This window comes from Heptranchias perlo, chromosome 7 (assembly GCF_035084215.1).
Source record: "Heptranchias perlo isolate sHepPer1 chromosome 7, sHepPer1.hap1, whole genome shotgun sequence".
Taxonomy (NCBI): Eukaryota; Metazoa; Chordata; class Chondrichthyes; order Hexanchiformes; family Hexanchidae; genus Heptranchias; species Heptranchias perlo.
In genome coordinates this window covers 53710033-53735222 of record NC_090331.1, presented here as the reverse complement: position 1 = coordinate 53735222, position 25190 = coordinate 53710033, and the positions used below count along the sequence as shown (strand labels likewise).

At 40.8% G+C, this 25190-nt stretch overlaps 1 protein-coding gene across 2 annotated transcripts in view; it reads left to right on the top strand.

Moving 5' to 3' along the window:
- The window catches only part of LOC137323723 (WAS/WASL-interacting protein family member 1-like), an 84076-nt gene that overhangs the window by 44898 nt on the left and 13988 nt on the right, over nucleotides 1–25190 (top strand). For both annotated transcript variants that reach the window (XM_067987578.1, XM_067987579.1), the window contains one exon: nucleotides 16063–16157. In XM_067987578.1, coding sequence (XP_067843679.1) covers nucleotides 16104–16157 — 54 coding nt within the window. In that variant the 5' untranslated portion in view covers nucleotides 16063–16103. The remainder of the gene's footprint in view (nucleotides 1–16062; nucleotides 16158–25190) is intronic.

The following is a 25190-nucleotide window of genomic DNA, read 5'->3' as shown; positions in this document are numbered from 1 at the left end:
TCCAAATATACTGTGTCCATTGGTTCCCCTTTATCCACCCTGCCCGTTACTTCTTCAAAGAACTCTAATAAATTTGTCAGACACTATTTCCCTTTCATAAAACCATGTTGACTCTCCTTGATTGTATTATGAGTCTCCAAATGTCCTGCTACTACTTCCTTAATAATGGATTCTAGCATTTTCCCAATGACAGATGTTAGGCTAACTGGTCTATAGTTACCTGCTTTCTGTCTCACTCCCTCCTTGAATAGGGGTGTTACGTTAGTGGTTTTCCAATCCGCTGGGACCTTTCCAGAATCTAGTGAATTCTGGAAGATTACAACCAATGCATCCACTATCTCTGTAGCCACTTCCTTTAAGACCCTCGGATGCAAGCCATCAGGTCCAGGGGATTTGTCAGCCTTTAGACCCATTTAGTTTACCTAGTACTTTTTCTCTAGTGATAGTGATTGTTTTTAGTTCCTCCCTTCCCTTTGCCCCTTGATTTTCTACTATTATTGGTATATTATTATTGTCTTTTACTGTGAAGACAGATACAAAATATCTGTTCAATTCCTCTGCCATTTCCTTGTTTTCCATTATTATTTCCCCCAGTCTCATCCTCTAAGGGACCAATGTTTACTTTAGCTACCCTCTTCCTTTTTATATACTTGTAGAAGTTTTTATATTTCTTGCTAGTTTACTCTCATAATTTATTTTCTCCCTCTATTATTCTTTTAGTCATCTTTTGCTGGTTTTAAAGCTTCCCCAATCTTCGGGCTTACCAGTAATCTTTGTCCTGTTGTATGCTTTTTCTTTTAACCTGATACTATCTTTTACTTCCTTAGTTAATCATGGTTGGTTCACCCTTTTTGTGGAGCCTTTCCTCCAAACAGGGATATATTTTTGTTGCGTGCCATAAAATATCTTTTTAAATGTTTGCCACTGTTTATCCATCATCATACCATCTAACCTGTTTACCCAGTCCACTTTAGCCAATTCCACCCTCATTCCTTTATAATTGCCCTTACTTAAGTTTAAGACTCCTGGCTGATACCATTGCTCCTCCATAGCTCCTAGTTTCTCACCATTAAGAAAATATTCTGATTTGTCTTTCTCTGATCCAAAGTGGATAGCCTCACACTTCCCCACATTAGCAGATGGAGTTCATAGTTTTGTCCACTCACTTAGTATGTCTAAATATCTTTGTAACTTCCTGCTTTCATCCAAGCAATGTACTGTGCCTCCTAACTTAGTGTCTTTTGCAAACTTGGATGAAGGAATAGAGAGATGTATATCCAAGTCATTATTTTCATGTTATTACGCAAAGGTAAGTTCTATCAATCAATCGTAATTATTGCTGTTACCAAGGAATAAAGTCATTTAATAATTCAAACTAAGCCTCACTTCATTTAATGTTAACTCTGTTCACTTTCAGAGACATTGAAGAAATACGCATGCATAAGACACAGCTATCCAGTTTAAGTCACAGGGTTTCATTGTACGATAATGCGACCTGAGGTGTAACAAATAGATATGGGGCAGTTTAAGTCAAATCCCATAAAAGCAAGGCACTCAGACCCCTGAACCCAAGAAGGTTTCCTACGATGGACCTGAATTTGTACTCACTGGATAAACTTACTGAGCCACTGGGGGAGTTAAAAGGTTACTTTCTGTTCAGCGAGCTAGTTTTCAGCAAGTTTTCTACAAATTCCATGAGCCATAATCATCATCAAAAGCTCCATGTGGTAAAGTTTATCACATACCTTCTAAAAATATTATATGCCTTCTGAAATGCTAGTTATAGCTCTTCAAAGAATTCAATTAGATTAGTGAGATGTGACCTGCTTGCTGCTCCTTATAATTGCTAATCTCTTTGAGATGAGTATTGACAGAGTCTCACTAAATACTCTCGAGCACCTTTACTTTGTTGTTTTGGGCCTTAGCCGCCTTTATAATATCATATATGAATATAATCACACTTACTTTGCTAATAAAAATCCTGTTTTAGTGGAGAGAAGCGATGACAAGCTCTGTGTGCCACTCTTCTCTTTAACCATCTCACTTGCTGCTGTTTTCCATATACCACAATGATTGGGAATACAGAGACCCTGCTTTCATGAATGTAGCGTAATGATGTCATTAAAATCTCCATTTTAATCTGAGTGTTTTAGTCAGCCAGTATTTGACGCTACTGACATCATGCCACTATCGGCATCATGACGTCCAATATATTAAACTGACTCCACGCATTTCAATGGTCAAGACGAGCCAGTTAACTCTAGCTCAAAAATCTCAAGAAAATGTGGTCTTTAATGCTGCCTGGACAAGCTGTGTCAGGTAATCTATATTTACAAATGTAGCCAATGGCAGGAAAACAGTGCCGCTGTAATGTAAATTTACATATTACAACATTCTGAATGTAGATATTCTCTAACTTTTAGGTTACTGATTATTTCTTATGAGCTACTAAGTGATTATTACTAAGGACTACTACTTAGTATTAGTATGAAGTACTAATGCTACTATGTAACATCTGCCCTAGTACCCTGTAGCATATTTATGTTGACAATTTGACACTGATTATCTCTGGGAAAAGTAGTACAAATATTTTCATTCAGTTTTCCCTGATCTCTCTTTCTCTGGATTATTTTCTTTTGTGTCATCACATTCACTGATATTTTAGTCAGTTAAAATGCTGTAAATGTTTGAGGATTGGCCTTTTCATAATGAGATTTACTGTTTAAAAAGATTTTACTTAAAGTATATATTGCATTAGGTAGTTACAATGGAAGTTATAAGTGGGTGGTATTTTTGAGCGGTTTTTAGTTTATTTTACTTTTAACTGTGTCTTTCTGTTTCAAGTCTGGTGTTGTAGAATATTGCGAGGAGTCAGCTGTAACGACTAATTGGTACCACACAAATGGCAGGATGGTTGTGGTAATTTAGAAGCATTGTTTTTCCTGTTGACCACTTTAACAGGAAACCAGAGGCCTCAGCAAAAAGACTTTGTTTCAGTAACTTTAGATCGAAAAAAATTGAAGACAAAGATAGAGATTTATGCTCATGATAATGTAAAGCTTTGATCCGTTTATATATAATTTTAAGAATATATCACGTTAACATGAGACTTAATTTTGAATTTTGTCACTAGCAGTTGATAAATAGATAACTGCTTTGTGCTTGGAGGTATGAAGTAAGATGCTAAGCAAGTGCCTTTTGTCATGTGTAAACCACAGCATAAACTGTTCTCAGTTATGTTGGTTTTGTGCTAATTTAAGTTATAACGATTTGGATTGTTATTTGTCACTTCAGCTTTAAGACTGAATTTAAGAATCCATAATTTAAGGACTCAAACTACTCAAGTGGGTCTAAAAGTTCAAGGCTTTTGGCTACTTGATAGTCTTGAGTTTTACTGCCACTTAATGTGCCCCCAAATCACTTTACATCAATGGAAATGTGGGAGTATAAGAACAGCTTGATGTCTGTCCACTGCTAGCTTTGCGTTTCAGTTTATGCAGTTTTAAATCACCTGCACTCAACTGAACTAATTGAGGTTAGTTTAAGCTCAATTACACAGCACATAATAGTTGTAAGAGTGTCAAAATGGAGCCTATTGTGTTTCTGTGCTTTATTTTTGTAAGCAGAGCTAATTTATTAAATCCCTCCTGAATATTTCAGAATTTCTTTTCTGTTTAAAACTAATTTTCAAAGGACATTTTCAAAGAAAGAGAGACTTAAATTTATAAAGCACCTTATCACGTGTCTCAACAACATCTTAAAATGCTTCACGTACAGTGAATTACTTTGAAGTTCAGTGACTGTTATGTGGACAAATGTAGCAGCAGTAAAACTAACTTTCATGAGATTTGGCCAATGAAACAGAATAAATGTTTTTACTCGTGCCTTAGACTATCATCGAAATGTTCATTTTTGTGGTGTAACTTAATTTACAATGTTAATGGTTTAAAGTATTTACCAATTGTTATAAATATAATTTTTCTACACTGCCTCACTTGTTGCAGACACATACTAATCGTTCTCATAGTCCCTGGCTAAAATTGTAGGTGGATAACCTTCCATTCTTCTGGCAATGCTACTTGAATCTACACAAGAGCACTTGTGATTTAGTTCACTATTTATTTTTGTCTCCCATGCTCATGGGGAATTTTTTAGCCTCCGTTAAATGCCTCATTTTTAAAGCACAATGAAGTACAGAAACTTGTATGTCAAGAATTTGAATTTCACCATTTCATAGCACAGTTTGGTGGAACACCAATGCTCAGTCCTAGTAAAGCAACTCTCTTTGCATTACTTCATTTTCTCTTGTAATTTCTGGATTATTTTCCTGGTTGTTTCTTGTTCACCTGGTTTGAGCCCTCTGTGCTCACTTGTTTAAATCATTTGGGTTGCCAGCACGTATATTCTTTCAAGAACATTGAAACCGGAGTAGGCCATTCAGCCTCTCGAGCTTCTTCCGTCATTCAATCTGATCTTGGCTGTTCTGAACCTCAACTCTATTTACCCACCTTTGCTCCATATCCCTCGATACCCTTGCTGAACAAAAATCTGTCTGTCTCCGTCTTGAAAATTTCAGTTGACCCAGCATCCACAGCCTTTTGGGGGAAGAATGTTCCAGATTTCCACTATCCTTTTGTGTGAAAAAGCGCTACCTGATTTCATCCCTGAATGGCCTGGCTAATTTTAATATTGTTCTGAATTTCCCCCAACAGAAGAAATACATTCTCTGAATCGACCATAAAGAATCCCTTTATCATCTTAAACACCTCAATTAGATCACCACTCAACCTTCTGAACCCCAGGGAATACAAACCAAGATTATGCAACCTGACCTCATAATTGAACCCTTTCAGCCCCAGTATCATTTTGGTAAATCTGCACTGTATCCTCTCCAAGCATAATATATCCAAAACAGATGGGGTCAGACCAAGGCTCTATACAACTGAAGCATAACTTCCTCCCCTTTGTATTCCACCCATCTTGAGATAAAGGCCAACATTCCATTTGCCTTTTTGATTACTTTTTGTACCAATGCACTAGCTTTTCTTTATTTGCATACCTGGACACCTAAATCCCTTTGCTCCTCCACAGCTCCTAGTCTCTCGTCATTAAGAAAATATTCTGCTTTGTCTTTCTTGGTCCAAAGTGGATGACGTCACACTTCCCCTACATTGAACTCCATCTGCCACAGTTTTGCCCACTCACTTAATCTGTTTGTTGTTTTGTAACTTCCTGCTCCAATCTACACAACTCACTGTGCCCCCTAACTTCGTGTGATATGCAAAACTTGGATATACAACTCTTTATTCTTTTGGGGAACACCATTTGTCACATCCTGCCAATCAGAGTGCATTCCCTTTATCTTTACTCTCTCACCTACCTTCCAACCCATGTCACAAGGTTACCACCAATTCCACATACTTCTATTTTTGATCTCTTGTGTAAAATCTTATCAAATGCATTCTGGATGTCCATTTGGACAACATCCATAGACACCCCCTATCTACCATGTTAGTGACCTCCTCAAAAAATTCAACTGGATTTTCAGACATAACCTTCCCTTCACAAATCCATGCTGACTCTCTTTGATCAGCTCATAATTTTCCCAAGTGCTCAGTCATTTTATCCCTGATGATAGATTCCAGTAACTTCCCCACAACTGATGTTAAAGTGACAACTGTTCCTCCCTTCCTTCTTAACTAATGGAGAGACATTGGCAATTTTCCAATCCAATGGCTCAATTCCCAAATCTAGAGTTTTGGAAAATTATGACTAACACATCTGCAATTTCCTCACATTTCTTTTTATACCCTGAGGTGCAAACCATCAGCTCCTGAAGATTTTTCTATTTTGAGTCCCGTTATTTTCCCCAATACAATTTATTTACATGTGTTAAATCCAATAAGTTCCTCCCCTTGACTTATTTTCAGATTCCCTTGTACCGCTGGTATTTTGCCCTCTTCCTTCACTGTGAAAATGGATATAAAGTATTAATTTAACAGTCTGCCATTTCTTTATAGTCCATTATAGTATCATCTACATCTGGTCTTTAATGGGCCCACATTCATCCTTACTCTTTTTCTTAATTTATTTATAAAAATGTTTACTGTTAGCTTTGATATCCCTTGCAAGTTTTCTTCATATTCCCTTTTTGCACCTCATTACTTTTGTTTTTTTGCTTTTTATAGCTCCCCCAGACTATTGTATTTCCACCTTTTTCTTGCATTTGTGTAAGCCTTTTCTTTTAGCTTGATACTGCCTCTTATCTCATTTGTTGACCATGGTTGGTTAACTGCACTTTTAGCCTTTTAGGGGTGAATGTTGGTTTTGTATTGTACCAGAGACTTATTTGAATAATTCCCATTGTTTGTCTGTATGTTAACAGTTCAGCCCTGTTTACTGTAGTCAATTTATTTCTCATTCCTTCAAAGTTTGTCTTACTTAAATTTAAAACCTTGGTTTGTGACTCTCCCTTCTCCCTCTCAAACCTAATATCAAATTCAATCATATTATGGTCACTATTCGCAAGATGTTCCCTTATCGTTAGTTTGTTAACTAATTCTATTTTGTTACTCATCACTAAGTCTACTATGGTCTGTTCACTTGTCGCTTCCAAAAAATATTGTTCCAGAAAACTATCACAAATACATTCTTGAAATTCATTGCCTTTACTACTTGAGCTACTCTGCTTCTCTGAAAATTAAAATCTCCCATTATAACCAGATTGTTTCTGCTACATGTTTTCCTGCTCTCCATATTTATCTATTTCCCCCCCCCCCCCAACTACATCACTACAGTCAGGTCTATAGACAACTCCCACCAGAGTCTTGCTCTTCTGTTGTTCTACCCATAGTGTTTCTAATGCCTGATTATCCTCACTGAAATCCTTTTGTTACTATACAGACTTGGAGTTCTTGTGTAAATCCTTTCCCCTATTAAATCATTCCTAAGTAATGGAGCAGATGCCATGGGTGGGGCAGGTAACTGATTCTGTTACATCATTGACCCATAATTCTTAATAAAAGATGTTATGACTACCCGAAAGAAGAAAGAATCAGATGAAACCTTGCTACACTTAACGGTAGAGAAAAGTAATATATTGACAGAATATGTAATAACATCCTGTGGCACAACTCATTGAAACGTCATGCTGTGGCACCAAACATGCAAGAGTACTATAAGGTGTGCGTGCGTGTGTGCGTACAACCAAAGCAATGTCAGCTACCAATTCATTGTATCAACACAAGAGCCTTGTACTGCATGCTTTGTCTTAGTGTATCCGAATTCAGTAACTATTACTGTAAACACACAATATTCAAAATTCACATTCTATATTAATATATAAATAAGCTATAGTTGGTGCAATCCTGCCTTTTGGTGACAAAATCCTTTCATTTGAATGGTTGGAAAATGCCATTTTTGCAAATCTTCAATAATTGTGAATATAATAAAATGTTAGATGGAGTATTGACCTACAATGTGCTTTTGTTTTAAACAAATCAGTTCAAACATGGTTTTCCATTGCACATATTTACTTTCAGACCAATTGACGAATCAACAGGAAAACGTCACTATTAGTGTTGGACAATGCTTGAAATGTTACTATTCACATTTTGTGAACTAAGGGAGAAAAAAATGAAGGCATAGTCTTCTCCAGTAGATGTATCAGAGAAACACTGAAGCGGTCCTAAGATGACTTGTCTGTCTCTTTGTTCTACTTCCTATACAACCTGAGGAGACAGAGGGAGAAAATGGGATGGGGGCTTTCTGCAACAAGACAAGGAAAAAATGCAATTCCTGGTGGCCTTTCCATGGTTTCTTATGCTCTTCCTATGTAGCTCCAGTTCACACTCTTTGAAAACCATGGACTGGGTTACCCATGCCAAGGAGGGACTGTTTTGAAATCTAGTTAGATACATGAGCCAGTTAGAAACTTTTTGTTTCAAATGTATATAATCCATTTTAATGGATTTGGGTGGCAGCTCATGGAATTCTTTAGCCTGCATGTGGAGCCAGTGATTCCAACATTCAGATTACCAACCAGAGAAGGAATAACCACTGCAGGGTGAAGTACCAGGCTGCAGTGAATGTCTGTCTCTGTTTGCTGCAATTTAATATCCTGTACAAAATATATTTCTCTCCCAATGGGATTGCATAGGATGGAACTGAGCACTGATGGGGGATATTGGTGATTGCTGGGAAAGAGAGCACACTGGCTCATGTACTGAGGTTCTGTGATTTTCGTCCTTGCCTATTACATGTATCAGTCACTTTTTATAGATGTTTACATTTACTGTTTTCCTCCCTGGAGCTCTGTAATCATCCCTTTTGCAGGAATGGATATTCAGTGACAAATCAAATTTTAAAAATTCCCTGTAACTGGTGTGTGAAGATGCCATAAATCTAGTGCTGCCACTGACACTGATTCAGAGTGGATGTTGCTGTTGAAGTTTTTGTGTGTTCACTCATGAAAAAGATAACCACAAAGCCCCACAGAAGGGCCTAGTGAATGCAAACCCAAAGAACACAGATTTTGAAACAATATAGCCCACATACTTTGCATAACTTATTTTCTGAATGTACCGAATCCTTTAATCATAGAATCATAGAAATTTACGACACAGAAGGAGGCCATTGGGCCTATCATGTCTGTGCTGGCCGAAAAAGAGCTATCCAGCCTAATCTCACTTTCTTGCACTTGGTCCATAGCCTTGTAGGTTATGGCACTTCAAGTCCATATCCAAGTACTTTTTAAATGTGATGAGGGTTTCTGCCTCTACCAACATTTCAGGCAGTGAGTTCCAGACCCCCACCGCCCTCTGGGTGAAAAAATTTCTCCTCCGCTCCCCTCTAATCCTTCTACCAATTACTTCAAATCTATGCCTCCTGGTTATTGACCTCTCTGCTAAGGTAAACGGGTCCTTCCTATCCACTCTATCTAGGCCCCTCATAATTTTATACACCTCAATTAAATCTCCCCTCAGCCTCCTCTGTTCCAAAGAGAACAACCTCAGCCTATCCAATCTTCTCTCATATCTAAAATTCTCCAGTCCTGGCAACACCTTTGTAAGTCTCCTCTGTACCCTCTCTAGTGTAATCACATCTTTCCTGTAATGTGGTGACCAGAACTGTAAGCAGTACTCAAGCTGTGGCCTAACTAATGTTTTATACAGTTCTAGCATAACCTCACTGCTCTTATATTCTGTGCCTCGGCTAATAAAGGAAGGTATCCCGTATGCCTTCTTAACCACCTTATCTAACTGTCCTGTAACCTTCAGGGATCTGTGGATGTGCACTCCAAGGTCCCTCTGATCCTCCACCTCTCAGTATCCTCCAATTTATTGTGTATTCCCTTGCCTTGTTTGCCCTCCCCAAATGCAATACCTCACACTTCTCTGGATTGAATTCCATTTGCCGCTTTTCTGCCCACCTGACCAGTCCATTGATATGTTCTTGCAATCTGCAGCTTTCCTCCTCACTATCAACCACATGGCCAGTTTTCGTATTATCTGTAAACGTCTTAATCATGCCCCTACATTCAAGTCTAAATCATTGATATATACCACAAAAAGCAAGGGACCTAGTACTGAGCCCTGCGGAACCCCACTGGTTGCAGCCTTCCAGTCACATCAGTAATGGCCAGAACAGTGGTTGAACAGGTTATCAGTGCTGTAGAAACAAGAGATCTGTTACATCCTTTAAAACTCCAGCCTTTTAAACTTATATAGTTATAGCACCATAACTCTGCTGCCCGTGTCCCAACTCGCACCAAGTCCCATTCGCCCCCGCCCTGTTCGCCGTCCCTGCCGCGCCCCCCCCCCCCCCCCCCCGCCACCTTCGCCTGTCACCCCTGTGCTCAATTATTAGCTCCTGGTCCAGCAATGCCTCAATTTTAAAATTCTCATCCTTGTGTTCAAATTCCTCCAAGGCCTCGCCCATCTCTAACTTCATTACCTCCTACAGTCCTACAAACTTCCAAGAATTCTGCGTTCCTCCAACTCTGACCTCTTGTGAATCCCCCACTTCCTTTGATCACCATTGACAGCCGTATCTTCAGCAGTCTAGGCCCTAAGCTCTGGAATTCCCTCCCTAAACCTCTCCGCCTCTATCTCAATCCTTCTTTAAGACGCTCCTTAAACCCCACCTCTTTTGACCAAGCTTTTGGTAACTTTCCTAACGTCTCCTTCTTTGGCTTGGTGTCAATTTTTGTCTGATTTACGCTCCTGAGAGCGTCAGATGATTTTGGAAATACAAAAGCAAAGCTCCAATGTTTTGTCATGTGAATCCCTAAATGAAATTATGCTCATAATTATTCCAAAATAGCTGTTTTTATAATCCTGTTATTGTTTATTGCCATTTTGACAGGAATGTTCTCTTCTCCTCACTGATATCGGTCATCTAGGATGCTCTGTTCAGTTAATAAGACATAATATTCACAGTGAAATATTATAATTTCTTTAATTGTGTTAGAACACTGGAATTTAATCTGCAGGTAATTAAGAAATCACATTCACATTACTCTGTATATTATATGCAAGGTTTTCCCCTATAAAGAGTAGAGTTAAAATCATTCAGTGGAAGGTAGTACTTGGAAGGGCTATTGTGCGGAAGGAACATAGGATCAGGAGTAGGCCATTCAGCCCCTTGAGCCTGTTCCGTCCTTCAATTAGATCATGGCTCATCTGTATCTTAACTCCATCTACCCGCCTTGGTTCAGTAACCCTTCATACCCATTGCCAACAAAAATAAGGCAGCAATTTCACCCTCACTGGAGTATATTTTTATGGATTCTGTTACTTATAACCTTTTTTAAAAGCTTCTGATTTTGTTAAGAGTATATTGCTTGTTTTAAAAAAGGCTGACAAGGCCTTCAGGCAGTTGATGATGTGGGATAATATAAAAAAGCACAATGTCATGGTAGGAGGAACCAAGCTGCTGGATGACAAGTCAACACATAGTGAATTTCCTACTTTAACTGGGTTATCAGGGATGAGGGATATGAGGCAATGGTAGGGAGGGAGGCAAAATTGGAAATCTTGTCAACCTGCACCATCTCAGAACATGTTATTGGGTATCCAGTATGGTATTGATAGAAGCCTGGGAACAGGTGTTGGTGGTGTGTGGTGGAGAAAAAGTTTGGAATTAGAGGAAGGATTATTCATTTAGCAATAAATGCTGCTTATTTTTTGACAGAAATTTTCTCATTTTAAAATCTGTTCAATTTTGGGTGGAATATGAGATATATTTAAGGCTCTAAAGCATTAGAGTTTGTCGATTCTGTCTCAATGGATGATTGGATTTATGATTTCTAAACACTGTGTTGCTGCGCATGTATTTTTAATAAACAATTCTTCAATAATTAAACTGTTTCATGATTTAGAAGTTCATAGTTTTACATATATTTGATAACTGAAGTATTTAAAGAGAATTAATCTTTAAAAGAGAAGGAATATCTCTACATGTTTTATGGGTGGGGAAGGGTATTTTCAGCATAGACAATTGCCAGGCAATGATCATCTCCAACAAGAGAGAATCTGACCGCCTCCCCTTGACATTCATCTGCATTACCATCGCCGAATCCTCCTCCATCAACATTCTGGGGGTCACCATTGACCAGAAACTTAACTGGACCAGCCACATAAATACTGTGGCTACAAGAGCAGGTGAGAGGCTGGATATTTTGCGGCGAGTGACTCACCTCCTGACTCCCCAAAGCCTTTCCACCATCTACAAGGCACAAGTCAGGAGTGTGATGGAATACTCTCCACTTGGCTGGATGAATGCAGCTCCAACAACACTCAAGAAGCTCAACACCATCCAGGACAAAGCAGCCCGCTTGATTGGCACCCCATCTACCACCCTATACATTCACTCCCTTCGCCACTGGCGCACCGTGGCTGCAGTGTGTACCACCTACAGGATGCACTGCAGCAACTCGCCAAGGCTTCTTCAACAGCACCTCCCAAACCCGTGACCTCTACCACCAAGAAGGAAAAGGACAAGGGCAGCAGGCACATGGGAGCAACATCACCTGCACGTTCCCCTCCAAGTCACACACCATCCTGACTTGGAAATATATCGCCGTTCCTTCATTGTCTCTGGGTCAAAATCCTGGAACCCCCTTCCTAACAGCACTGTGGGAGAACCTTCACCACACAGACTACCGGGGTTCAAAAAGGCTGCTCACCACCACCTTTTCAAGGGCAATTAAACTAAATAAGGGGGTGGAGGGTCCCAGTGGAGAGAAATCTAGAATTCTAAAGAGAAAAGATAAAGAAGCAATGCAAGAAAGTGATTGGAGTAAAGAGAACCAGGTTGTGTCAGGGAGGGACAGAGGGTACAAACAAAAGACAACAAATAGAGTCCGGGTAAGAAAAAATGGTAATAAGACAAATAGGGCCATAGTACAAAAAAATGTTAAGATGTCTAAAAATGTTAAAGACAAATCTAAAGGCACTGTATCTGAATGCACGAAGCATTCGTAATAAGGTAGACGAATTAACAGCGCAAATAGGTGTGAACGGATATGATATAATAGTAATTATAGAGACATGGCTGCAGGGTGACCAAGGCTGGGAGCTGAATATCCAAGGGCATTCGATATTTAGGAAGGACAGGCAAAAAGGAAAAGGAGGTGGGGTGGCATTGTTAGTAAAGGATGAAATCAGAGCAATAGTGAGAAAGGATATTGGCTCAGAAAATCAAGATGTAGAATCAGTATGGGTGGAGTTAAGAAGCACCAAGGGGCAGAAAATACTGGTGGGAGTTGTCTATAGGCCTCCAAACAATAGTGGTAATGGAGGGGATGGGATCAAACAGGAATTGAGATGCATGTAACAAGGGTACTACAGTAATCATGGGTGACTTTAATCTGCATATAGAGACCAAACCAAATTAGCAATAATACTGTGGAGGATAAATTCCTGGAGTGTATATGAGATGGTTTTTAGACCAGTACGTTGAGAAGCCAACCAGGAAACAGACTATCCTAGATTGGGTGTTATGCCAAGATGGGGTTAATTAATAACCTTGTGTGGGGTCCTTTAGGGAAGAGTGACCATAACATGATAGAATTCATTAAGATGGAAAGTGAAGTAGTCCAATCCGAAACTAGGGTCCTAAATCTAAACAAAGGAAACTACGAAGGTATGAGGAGTGAGTTGGCTATCATAGATTGGGAAGCTTCATTAAAAGGCATGACGGTGGATAGGCAATGGCTAACATTTAAGGAACAAATGCATGAATTGCAACAATTATACATTCCTTTCTGGCTCAAAAACACAAAAGGAAATGCGACCCAACTATGGCTAACAAAAGAAATTAAGGATAGTATTAGATCCAAGGAGGAGTCATATAAAGTTGCCAGAAAAAGTAGCAAGCCTGAGGATTGGGAGCAGTTTAGAATTCAACAAAAAAGGACCAAGAGATTAATTGAGAGTAAACTTGCAAGAAACATAAAAGTGGACTGTAAAAGCTTCTACAAGTATGTCAAAAGAAAAAGATTAGTGAAAACAAATGCAGGTCCCTTACTGTCAGAAACAGGAGAATTTATAATGGGGAACAAGGAAATGGCAGAGCAATTAAACAAATACTTTAGTTCTGTCTTCACAGAAGAGGACACAAGTAACTTCCCAGAAATGCTAGGGAACCAAGGGGCTAGTGAGAAGGAGGAATTAAAGGATTAGTATTAGTAAAAAAAAAAAGTGCTGGAGAAATTAATGGGACTGAAAGCCAATAAATCCCCAGGATAATCTGCATCCCAGAGTACTAAAAGAGGTAGCCATAGAAATAGTGGATGCATTAGTCGTCATATTCCAAAATTCTATAGATTATGGAACAGTTCCTGCAGATTGGAGGGTGGCAAATGTAACCCCACTTTTTTTTTTAAAAAGGAGGGAGAGAGAAAACAGGGAACTACAGACCGGTTAGCCTAACATCAGTAGTCGGGAAAATGCTAGAATCTATTATAAACGATGTGATAACAGGACACTTAGAAAATATCAATGGGATTAGACAAAGTCAACGTGGCTTTATAAAGGGAAATAGTGTTTAACAAACCTACTGGAATTTTTTGAGGATGTAACTGGTAGAATAGATAAGGGAAAACCGTTGGGTGTGATTTATTTAGATTTTCAGAAGGCCTTTGATAAAGTCCCACGTAAGAAGTTAGTGTGCAAAATTAAATCACTTGGGATTGGGGGTAATATACTGGCATAGATTGAAAATGGGTGAACAGACAGGAAATAGAGTGTAGGAATAAATGGGTCTTTTTCGGGGTGGCAGGCAGTGATTAGTGGGGTACTGCAGAGATCAGTGCTTGGGCCCCAGCTAGTCACAATATATAATCAATGATTTGGATGAGGGAACCAAATGTAATATTTCCAAGTTTGCTGACAACACAAAACTAGGTGGGATCATGAGTTGTGAGGAGGATGCAAAGAGGCTTCTAGGCGATTTAGACAAGTTGAGTGGGCAAATTCATGGCAGATGCAGTATAATGTGGATAAATGTAAAGTTATCCACTTCGGAAGGAAAAATAGAAAGGCAGAATATTATTTAAATAGTGATAGATTGGGGAATGTTGATGTACAAAGGGACCTGGGTGTCCTTGTATACCAGTCACTGAAAGCAAACATGCAGGTGCAGCAAGCAGTTAGGAAGGCAAATGGTATGTTAGCCTTCATTGCAAGAGGATTTGAGTACAGGAGCAAGGATGTCTTACTGCAGTTATACAGAGCCTTGGTAAGGCCACACCTGGAGTATTGTGTGCAGTTTTGGTCTCCTTACCTAAGAGAGGATATACTTGCCATAGAGGGAGTGCAGCGAAGGTTCACCAGACCGATCCCTGGGATGGCAGGACTGTCTTATGAGGTGCGATTGGGTCGACTCGGCCTGCGTTCGCTCCAGTTTAGAAGAATGAAATAATAAAATTCAGACAGGGCTCGACAGACTGGATCTAGGGAGGATGTTTCCCCTGGTGGGGGGTGGGGGGGGTCCAGAACGAGGGATCACAGTCTCAGGATACGGGGTAGGACATTTAGGACCGAGATGAGGAGAAATTTCTTCACTGAGGGTGGGGAACCTGTGGAATTCTCTACAACAGAAGGCTGTGGAGGCCAAGTCACTTAATATATTTAAGAAGGAACTAGATAGATTTCTAGACACAAGGCATCAAGGGGTATGTGGAGAGACCGGGAATATGGTATTGAGATAGAGGATCAGTCATGATCATGTTGAATGGCGGAGCAGGCTCAAAGAGCCGAATGGCCTACTCCTGCTCTTCTTTTCTATGTTTCTAATTAGGGATGGGCAATAAATGCTGGCCTTGCCAGCGATGCCCACATCCTATAAACGAATTTTTAAAAAATTCCTTCACCTCTTTAATATTTTCAAAAGCTTAAGTGTAATTGTAAGATCGAGCAATTTTCTTTGTTACTACTTCTGCCTACATTGAAGACACCATTTTGTCGCCCTTGGAAGCAGCTGATATTAGTAACTTGCTATATGATGATTTATGGGCATAAACACAAAATAGCAGGTCTGAATTGGAATTAAAATTGATAAGAAAAACAATGGTATCTGATACAAGATAAGAAATAATTCAGTTTTTTGAAATAATTGTTGGTAGTATTCCCCCTCCCTTGTGTTTTTCTTCTCCTTTAATGTTAAATCGTTATAACAATTTTTTTTTAAAACTAGTTAAACATTGGCATAATGAACATTTAATTATATTGTAGAGCCTATGGGGTAGATTTTCAACTTGCTGCCCGGTGTAAAACTGACATTGCGGATCGACCCCCCCCCCCCACCCCCACCACCAATTATAGAAACCGCCCAATTTTCATTTCATTTGTTGGAAGTTAAAAATCAGGCTGTTTCTATAATGGGCAGTTTTATACCTGGTCGGAAAGTTCAAAAATCCACCCCTGTAACTCTGACCAGTGATCAGACTTGTCTTTTAGCTCATTAATTGATTTATATATTTATTTCACATTTATATTGTTTGGTTTGAAGCATAATAAAATGGGGTGTCTAAAATGGTTATTTTTCTTCATCTTGTAGGATTTTGAAAGGTTATACTGCATACATATTGAATACAGAAGATGCCTCCTCCTCCTCCTCCACCTGCTCCTCCTCCTCCTCCAACATTTGCACTGGTAAGGATGACTGAATGTTGTCAGGTTTCTTGTGATCTAAACCACTTATGCTAGCATTAAAAAGCCGTATGTTACTAATGTAAAGAAGCTGTTATACTACAGCCTGAGTCTTTTTGCACCTAACTGCACCGCTGTCCCACATGTACCAGTAGACTGTCAAGTTGGCCTTCCTGTAAAGCAGCAGCGCTAAGCTCGTGTTTTTGCGGTGCACAGACTGGCTGTGACACTTTGGACAGGGCACGTTAGTGAAGTTCACTGGTAGTGTCATGACAACACTATCATTAAACATGTTGTAGGTGCTGGAACAGAGTGTTTACTTGTTCCAAGTAGACTAGCGGCAGTCAGGAAGACTTTTTTTTAAAAAAAGAATCTTCTGGGTTTCCAGAAGTTTATCTTGATAATGCCATTAATTGCATGTGACCAATGCCATGGGTGCCGGCAGCCAAAAAAACAATATAAAAGCAGCTTTAAAGATTATCTGATCCAATAACACGTCTTTTATTTACTTTGCTGCGCATGGCCTGCAGAGTTACCACATCGGCAACCTTCATCTATGCCAATATGGCTTGATCATTCTTTTAAAAATTTATGCGCGGCAGTTGAAGAATGTCCTTACTGTGGAGACGAGACTTTGTCTTAAAGACTGTATGGTGGTCACTCCCACCAATGCTATCGTGGACAGACTTGACTGCAAAAGCTACGTTGCTGAGGATGAAGATGAGGACAAGGACAAGTAGGTTACTCTCAAAAGTTGTACCCTTCACCACCTTATGCAGGTCCCAATCTGGCAGAACTTCACCTCCTCAGTCAGTGATGGTACTTCATTGTAGTCCACCATCCAGAATACATTCTGTGCCCTTGTTTCCCTCAGTGCTTCCTCCAAGTGATGAATCAGTACTTTATTTTGAACATCAGTTGCGGGGGTGGTATGTGGCGATCAGCAGGATTCTTGATCTGAAGTCATGAAACTTCAGAATCCAGAATCAATGTTGAGAACTCCCAGGCCCAATCTCACCCGACTGTATACAACGGTGCTCCCACCTCTGCTGCCTCTATCCAGCCAATAGGACAGGACATATCCTGGAATGGGATGTATAAGTCAGAGATGTTGGCTGATAGATAAGATTCTGAGTATGATTATGTCAGGCTGCGATCCATTGCTGTCTTGAGATCTTAATGAAGAGGACTTCGCACAGCCGACTGGGTTGAAATTGTCTAAGCCTTGACCTGATAAAATGCCTGATTTGTTGCCGAGAGGCCCATCTGATTTTTTTTCTTTTTGAAATTTGTTTACAACCTGTGGCTTGCTAGGCTAGGGGAATGGAATATAAACGTAGAGATGTTTTGCTACAGATGTACAAGGCATTGGTGAGACCACATCTAGAATACTGTGTACAGTTTTGGTCTCCTTATTTAAGAAAGGACATAATTGCTTTGGAGGCGTTTCAGAGAAGGTTCGCTCGACTGATTCCTGGGATGAGGGGTTATCTTATGAGGAAAGGTTGGACAAATTGGGCCTGTATACACTGGAGTTTAGAAGAATGAGAGGTGCTCTTATTGAAACATTTAAGATCCTGAGGGGACTTGAAGGGGTAGATTGTTGAGAGGATGTTTCCTCTTGTGGGAGCGACTGGAACTAGGGCCACAGTTTAAAAATAAGGGGTCTCCCATTTAAGACCGAGATGAGAGGAAATTATTTCTCTCGAGGTCGTGAGTCTGTGGAACTCCCTTCCCCAGAGAGGTGGAGGCAAGATCATTGAATATTTTTAAGGCTGAGTTAGATAGATTCCTGATTAACAAGGGAGTCAACGGTTATAGTCGGTAGACGGGAAAGTAGGGTTGAGGTCGCAATCAGATCGGCCATGATCTTATCAAATGGCAGAGCGGGTTCAAGGGGCCGAATGTCCTACTCCTCTTAATTTGTATGTTCGTAGGCCACTTTAGAGGATATTAATAGTCAACTAGTCCAAGTTGCAGATGTTGCAGTGCATTGAAATATAAAAACAGATTGTAAGAGCTTCTACAGTATGTAAGAAAGGAGTAGCAAAAGTAAACATTGGTCCCTTAGAGGTTGAGTCAGGAGAAATTATAATGGGGAATAAGGAAATGGCAGAGACGGTAAACAAATATTTTGTATCTGTCTTCACAGAAGACGACACAAAAAGCATACCAAAAATAGTGGGAAACCAAGGAGCTAATGAGAGTGAGGAACTTAAAGTAATTAATATCAGTAGAGAAATTAATGGGACTAAAAGCTGACAAATCTCCTAGACCTGATGGCCTACATCCGAGGAGTCTAAACAAGGTGGCTGCAGGGATAGTAGATGCATTGGTTGTGATCTTCCAAAATTCCCTAAATTCTAGAACGGTCCCAGTGGATTGGAAGGTAGTAAATGTAACGCCGCTATTCAAGAAAGGAGAGAGAGAGAAAACGGGGAACTACAGCCTGACATCAGTTGTTGGGAAAATGCTGGAATCCATTATTAAGGAAGTGGTAACAGGGCACATAGAAAATCGTAATATATAATGAGGCAGAGTCAACATGGTTTTATGAAAGGGAAATCATGTTTGACACACATTAATTTTTTGAGGATGTAACTAGCAGGGTAGATAAAGGGGAAACAGTGGATGTAGTATATTCAGATTTCCAAAAGGCATTCGATAAGGTGCCACATAAAAGGTTGTTACCCCCAACCCCATGAGCCCTGATCTTGTGTAATATATTAGCATGTATAGAGAATTGGCTAACAGACAGAAAACAGAGAGCAGGGATAAACGGGTCATTCTCAGGTTGGCAGGCTGTAACTAGTGGGATGCTGCAAGGATTAGTGCTTGGGCCACAGCTATTTACAATCTTTATTAATGACTTTGATGAAGGGACTGAGTGTAATATATCCAAGTTTGCTGATGATACAAAGCTAGGTGGGAAAGTAAACTGTGAGGAGGACACAGAGGCTGCAAAGGGATATAGACAGGTTAAGTGAGTGGGCAAGAAGATGGCAGATGGTGTATAATGTGGGGAAATGTGAAGTTATTCACTTTGGTAGGAAGAGTAGAAGAACAGAATATTTTTTAAATGGTGAGAAACTATTAAATGTTGGTGGTCAGAGAGATTTGGGTGTCCTCATACAAAAAACATGAAGTTAGCATGCAGGTACAGCAAGCAATTAGGAAAGCAAATGGAATGTTGGCCTTTATTGCACGGGGGTTGGAGTAAAAGAGTAAGGAAGTCTTGCTCCAATTGTACAGGGCTTTGGTGAGATCACACCAGGAGTACTGTGTACAGTTTTGGTCTCCTTATCTAAGGAGGGATATACTTGCCTTAGAGGGGGTGCAACAAAGGTTCACTAGGTTGATTCCTGGGATGAGAGGGTTAGCCTATAAGGAGAGATTGAGTAGAATGGGCCTATACTCTCTGGAGTTTAGAAGAATGAGAGGTAGATGCTGAGAGGTTTTTTTTCCCCTGGCTGGAGCACCTAAAACTAGGGGGCATAGTCTCAGGATAACAGATCGGCCATTTAGGACTGAGATGAGGAGGAATTCCTTCATTCAGCGGGTTATGAATCTTTGCAATTCTCTACCCCTGAGGGTTGTGGATGCTGAGTTGTTGACTGTATTCAAGGCTGAGATCGATAGATTTTTGGACTCTAGGGGAATCAAGGGATAAGGGGATCGGAGGGTGGGAAAGTGGAGTTGAGGTCGAAGGTTAGCCATGATCTTATTGAAAGGTGGAGCAGGCTCGAGGGGCCGTGTGGCCTACTCCTGCTCCTATTTCTTATGTTCTTGTGAACTACGTAGTGCATTATTGGAATCACGTGGGCCAGACTGGATAGGGGTGGCAGGATCTCTTCCCTGAAGGACATTAGCGAAGCAGTCGGGTTTCGTGGTTATTTTTCTGGTCCCAGCTCACAAATTACTACGTTATCAAATTCATTTTCACAACTTGCTATGGTAGGACATGAAATGACCACTTCTATGTTACTACACTACTGTACCTGTCTATATATTGAAAAGATCTGAGTATGTAGTGATGCAATGCCATCTTTGGGTGCGAATGTGAATTTAAATGAATGCATCTCCTTCCTCCTGTTTGTTTCACTCCCATCTATCTACCTTGTTGTGTTCGGTGAAAGAGGGGTGGGCGGATGGACAATTAAAAATGAGCAGGTTACTTGCTACCATCTTGAGAACATTTCCAATATTAACTTGCAGGGTATGCAGGTGGCTGAGGCTTCTGCCTAAATCAGGTTGAAGCCTCATAAACTTATGCAAATTGGTGTCCTATCGCATCAACAGAAGAGGACCTTCAGGTAAGTCTAAAACTTTCCGTTGTGGGGCCAGGAGGAGCAAGCCCCTACAAGGCAAGTTGCAGTCTCCCCGCTCCCCCACTCCTGTGTGACCCTCCTGAAACCCCCTCCCTGCCTGATCTTCGCCTGCCAGCACAGCTGCTCTGTGCCCTCTTCACGTGTTCTGTTTGGGAATTGGCCCCACGATTAAAGTCGCCGTAGCCTCCTGCTGCCTCTGCCAGGCTGGAAATTAGTTCCAATTAAAATCTGCCCCAAAATGTTTTTATTTAATGAAACTGTGATTTGCAGCATACATAATACTGTCCTGAAGATGTTTCCCTGCTGGCGGAGAATTTCACAGACACCAGATACCCTCTGGTACTTTACTCAAGTGCCCATTATTCATGCCTGAGACTAAACAGTGATTGTCACCAAACTGGTTAGTCATGTGAATACTGACCAATTGTTTCTCCACCCCACCCCAATCCCCTCACCGGGGACTGCCGAGACCAATTGTAGTTTCACTTCTAGCACTTTAGCTGCAATCAGCTGATGCAGACTGGGACTTTCCTAGTCTTTATATCATAGTAGGTACAGCGCAGGAGGAGGCCATTCAGCCCATCGTGCCTATACCGGCTCTTTGAAAGAGCTATCCAAGTCCCATTCCCCTGTTCTTTCCCCGTAGCCCTGTAAATTTTTTCCCTTCAAGTATTTATCTAATTCCGTTTTGAAAGTTACTATTGAATCTGCTTCCACCATCCTTTCAGGCAGTGCATTCCAGATCATTACAACTCGCTGCGTTTTTTAAAAAAAAGTTTCCTCATGTCGCCTCTGGCTCTTTTGCCAATCACCTTAAATCTGTGTCCTCTGGTTACCGACCCTCCTGCCACTGAAAACAGTTTCTCCTTATTTACTCTATCAAAACCCTTCATGATTTTGAACACCTCTATCAAATCTCCTCTTAACCTTCTCTGTTCTAAGGAGAACAACCCCAACTTCTCCAGTCTTTCCACATAACTGAAGTCCCTCATCCCTGGTACCATTCTAGTAAATCTCTTCTGCACCCTCTCCTAAGGCCTTGACATCCTTCCTAAAGTGTGGTGCCCAGAATTGAATATAATACTCAAGCTGAGGCCTAACCAGTGTTTTATAAGGGTTCAACATAACTTCCTTGCTTTTGTACTCTATGCCTCTATTAATAAAGCCCAGGATCCCATATGCTTTTTGAACCGCCTTCTCAACTTGTCCTGCCACCTTCAAAGATTTGTGTATGTGCAGCCCCAGGTGTCTCTGTTCCTGCACCCCCTTTAAAATTGTACAATTTAGTTTATATTGCCTCTCCTCATTCTTCCTACCAAAATGAATCACTTCACACTTCTCTGCATTAAATTTCATCTGCCATGTGTCTGCCCACTTCACCAGTCTGTTATTGTCCTCCACATTATTTACTACATTTCCGAGTTTCGTGTCACTTGCAAGCTTTGAGGTTATACCCTCTATACCCAAGTCCAGGCTATTAATATATATCAAAAAGAGCAGTGGTCCTAATACTGCCCCCTGGGGAACACACTGTAGACTTCCCTCCAGTTTGAAAAACAACTGTTCACCACTACTCTCTGCTTTCTTTCCCCTAGCCAGCTTTGTATCCACGCTGCCACTGTTCCTTTAATCCCATGGGTTTATGGTTCAGTTCCTTCCTGGATTATCTCACTAAGACAACTGTATAGAACATTGGTTAGGCTTCAGCTTGAGTACTGCGTACAGTTCTGGTCACCACATTACAGGAAAGATGAGATTGCACTAGAGAGGGTACAGAGGAGATTTACGAGGATGTTGCTGGGGCTGGAGAATTTTAGCTATGAGAAAAGATTGGATAGGCTGGGTTGGTTTTCTTTAGAAGAAAGGAGGTTGAGGGGAGATTTAATTGAGGTATATAAAATTATGACGGGACTAGATAGAGTGGATAGGAAGGACCTATTTCCCTTAGCAGAGGGGTCAGTGACCGGGGGGTATAGATTTAAAGTAATTGGTAGAAGGATTAGAGGGGAGCTGAGGAGAAATGTTTTCACCCAGAGGGTGGTGGGGGTCTGGGACTCTCTGCCTGAAAGGGTGGTAGAGGCAGAAACCCTCAACTCATTTAAAAAGTACTTGGATGTGCACTTGAAGTGCTGTAACCTACAGGACCACGGACCAAGTGCTGGAAAGTGGGATTAAGCTGGATAGCTCTTTTTCAGCTGGCATGGACACGATGGGTTGAATGGCCTCCTTCTGTGCCATAACTTTCTATGATTCTATGATCAGAGGAGCCTTTGCTCAAGATAGTTGTACCATCCCAACTGAGATGAGCTGAACCTGCTCAAACTGGGATTTGTACCTGGGGCCTTCTGGTGTGTATTGCTCAGTTACATGCTTTTACCAATTGAGCCATTAGAGGAGCTGTGCATGTTAAAGCACACTTTAACAAGTACACCTATGAATAAGCACTGTAGCACTTACACCTACAGTTACCACCTTCTTTAACAGCAGAGCAGTTTGTGAAAGAGGAAAATGGAATAAATATGTATTTCATAGCTGCGCCTTTTGAATCCGGAAGGCTCCTTCTTGAAATGAAGCAAATTAATGATGCTAGTGTTGTCATTTGTTGATTGCCTCTGCTTGGCTGCATAAAAGAAGTTATAGAAACATAGAAAATAGGAACAGGAGTAGGCCATTCAGCCCTTCGAGCCTGCTCCGCCATTCAATATGATCATGGCTGATCCTCTATCTCAATACCATATTCCCACTCTCTCCCCATACCCCTTCATGCCTTTTGTATCTAGAAATCTATCTATCTCCTTCTTAAATATATTCAGTGACTTGGCCTCCACAGCCTTCTGTGGTAAGAAATCCACAGGTTCAACACCCTCTGAGTGAAGAAATTTCTCCTCATCTCAGTCCTAAATGTCCTATCCTGTATCCTGAGACTATGACCCCTCATTCTAGACCCCCCCTCAGCCAGGGGAAACATCCTCCCTCCATCCAGTCTGTCCAGCTCTGTCTGGATTTTATACGTTTCAACGAGATCCCCTCTCATTCTTCTAAACTTGAGTGAATACAGGCCGAGTCAACCCAATCTCTCCTCAAACGACAGTCCTGCCATCCCAGGGATCAGTCTGGTGAACCTTCGCTGCACTCCCTCTATGGCAAGTATATCCTTTCATCGGTAAGGAGACCAAAACTGCACACAATACTCCAGGTGTGGTCTCACCAAGGCCCTGTATAACTGCAGTAAGACATCCTTTGCTCCTGTACTCAAATCCTCTTGCAATGAAGGCCAACATACCATTTGCCTGCCTAACTGCTTGCTGCACCTGCATGTTTGCTTTCAGTGACTGGTGTACAAGGATACCCAGGTCCCTTTGTACATCAACATTTTCCAGTCTATCACCATTTAAAATAGTACTCTGCCTCTCTGTTTTTCCTTCCAAAGTGGATAACCTCACATTTATCCACATTATACTGCATCTGCCATGTATTTGCCCACTCACTCAACTTGTCTAAATCACCTTGAAGCCTCTTTGTATCCTCCTCACAACTCACGATCCCACCTAGTTTTATGTTGTCAGCAAACTTGGAAATATTACATTTGGTTCCCTCATCCAAATCATTGATATATATTGTGAATAGCTGGGGCCCAAGCACTGATCCCTGCGGTACCCCACTAGTCACTGCCTGCCACTCCAAAAAAGACCCATTTATTCCTACTCTCTGTTTCCTACCTGTTAACCAATTTTCAATCTATGCCAGTATATTACCCCCAATACCATGTGCTTTAATTTTGCACTCTAACCTCCTATGTGGGAATTTATCAAAGGCCTTCTGAAAATCCAAATACACCACATCCACTGGTTCTCTCTCATGTATTCTACCAGTTATGTCCTCAAAAAACTCCAGTAGGTTTGTCAAACACGATTTCCCTTTCATAAATCCATGTTGACTTTGTCTAATCCCGTTGATATTTTCCAAGTGTCCTGCTATCACATCCTTTATAATAGACTCTAGCGTTTTCCCTACTTAGGCTAACCGGTCTGTAGTTCCCTGTTTTCTCTCTCCCTTTTTTAAATAGTGGGGTTACATTTGCCATCCTCCAATCTGCAGGAACTGTTCCATAATCTATAGAATTTTGGAAGATGACAACCAATTAGATGCTGAGAGGATGTTACCCCTCATGGGGGAATCTAAAACTAGGGGGCACAGTCTCAGAATAAGGGGTCGCCCGTTTAAGACGGAAATGAGGAGGAATTTCTTCTCCCGTGAATCTTTGGAATTCTTTACCCCAAGAAGCTGTGGAGGCTGAGTCATTGAATACATTCAAGGCTGAGTTGGACAAATTTTTGATCAGCAAGGGAGTCAAAGGATATGGGGAAAGGGTGGGAAAGTGGAGTTGAGATAAAAATCAGATCAGCCATGATCTCATTAAATGGCGGAGCAGGCTCGAGGGGCCGAATGGACAACTCCTGCTCCTATCTCTTATGGTCTTATGGTCTCAATGCATCCACTATTTCCATGGCTACCTCTTTTAGTACTCTGGGATGCAGATTATCAGGCCCTGGGGATTCATCAGCTTTCAGTCCCATTAATTTCTCCAGCACTTTTTTTACTAATACTAATTTTCTTTAATTCCTCCTTTTCACTAGACCTTAGTTTTACAAGCCTGTTGGCATTATGACTGATCACTAGCCTGGACAAATGTCAGTAGAGTAAATGG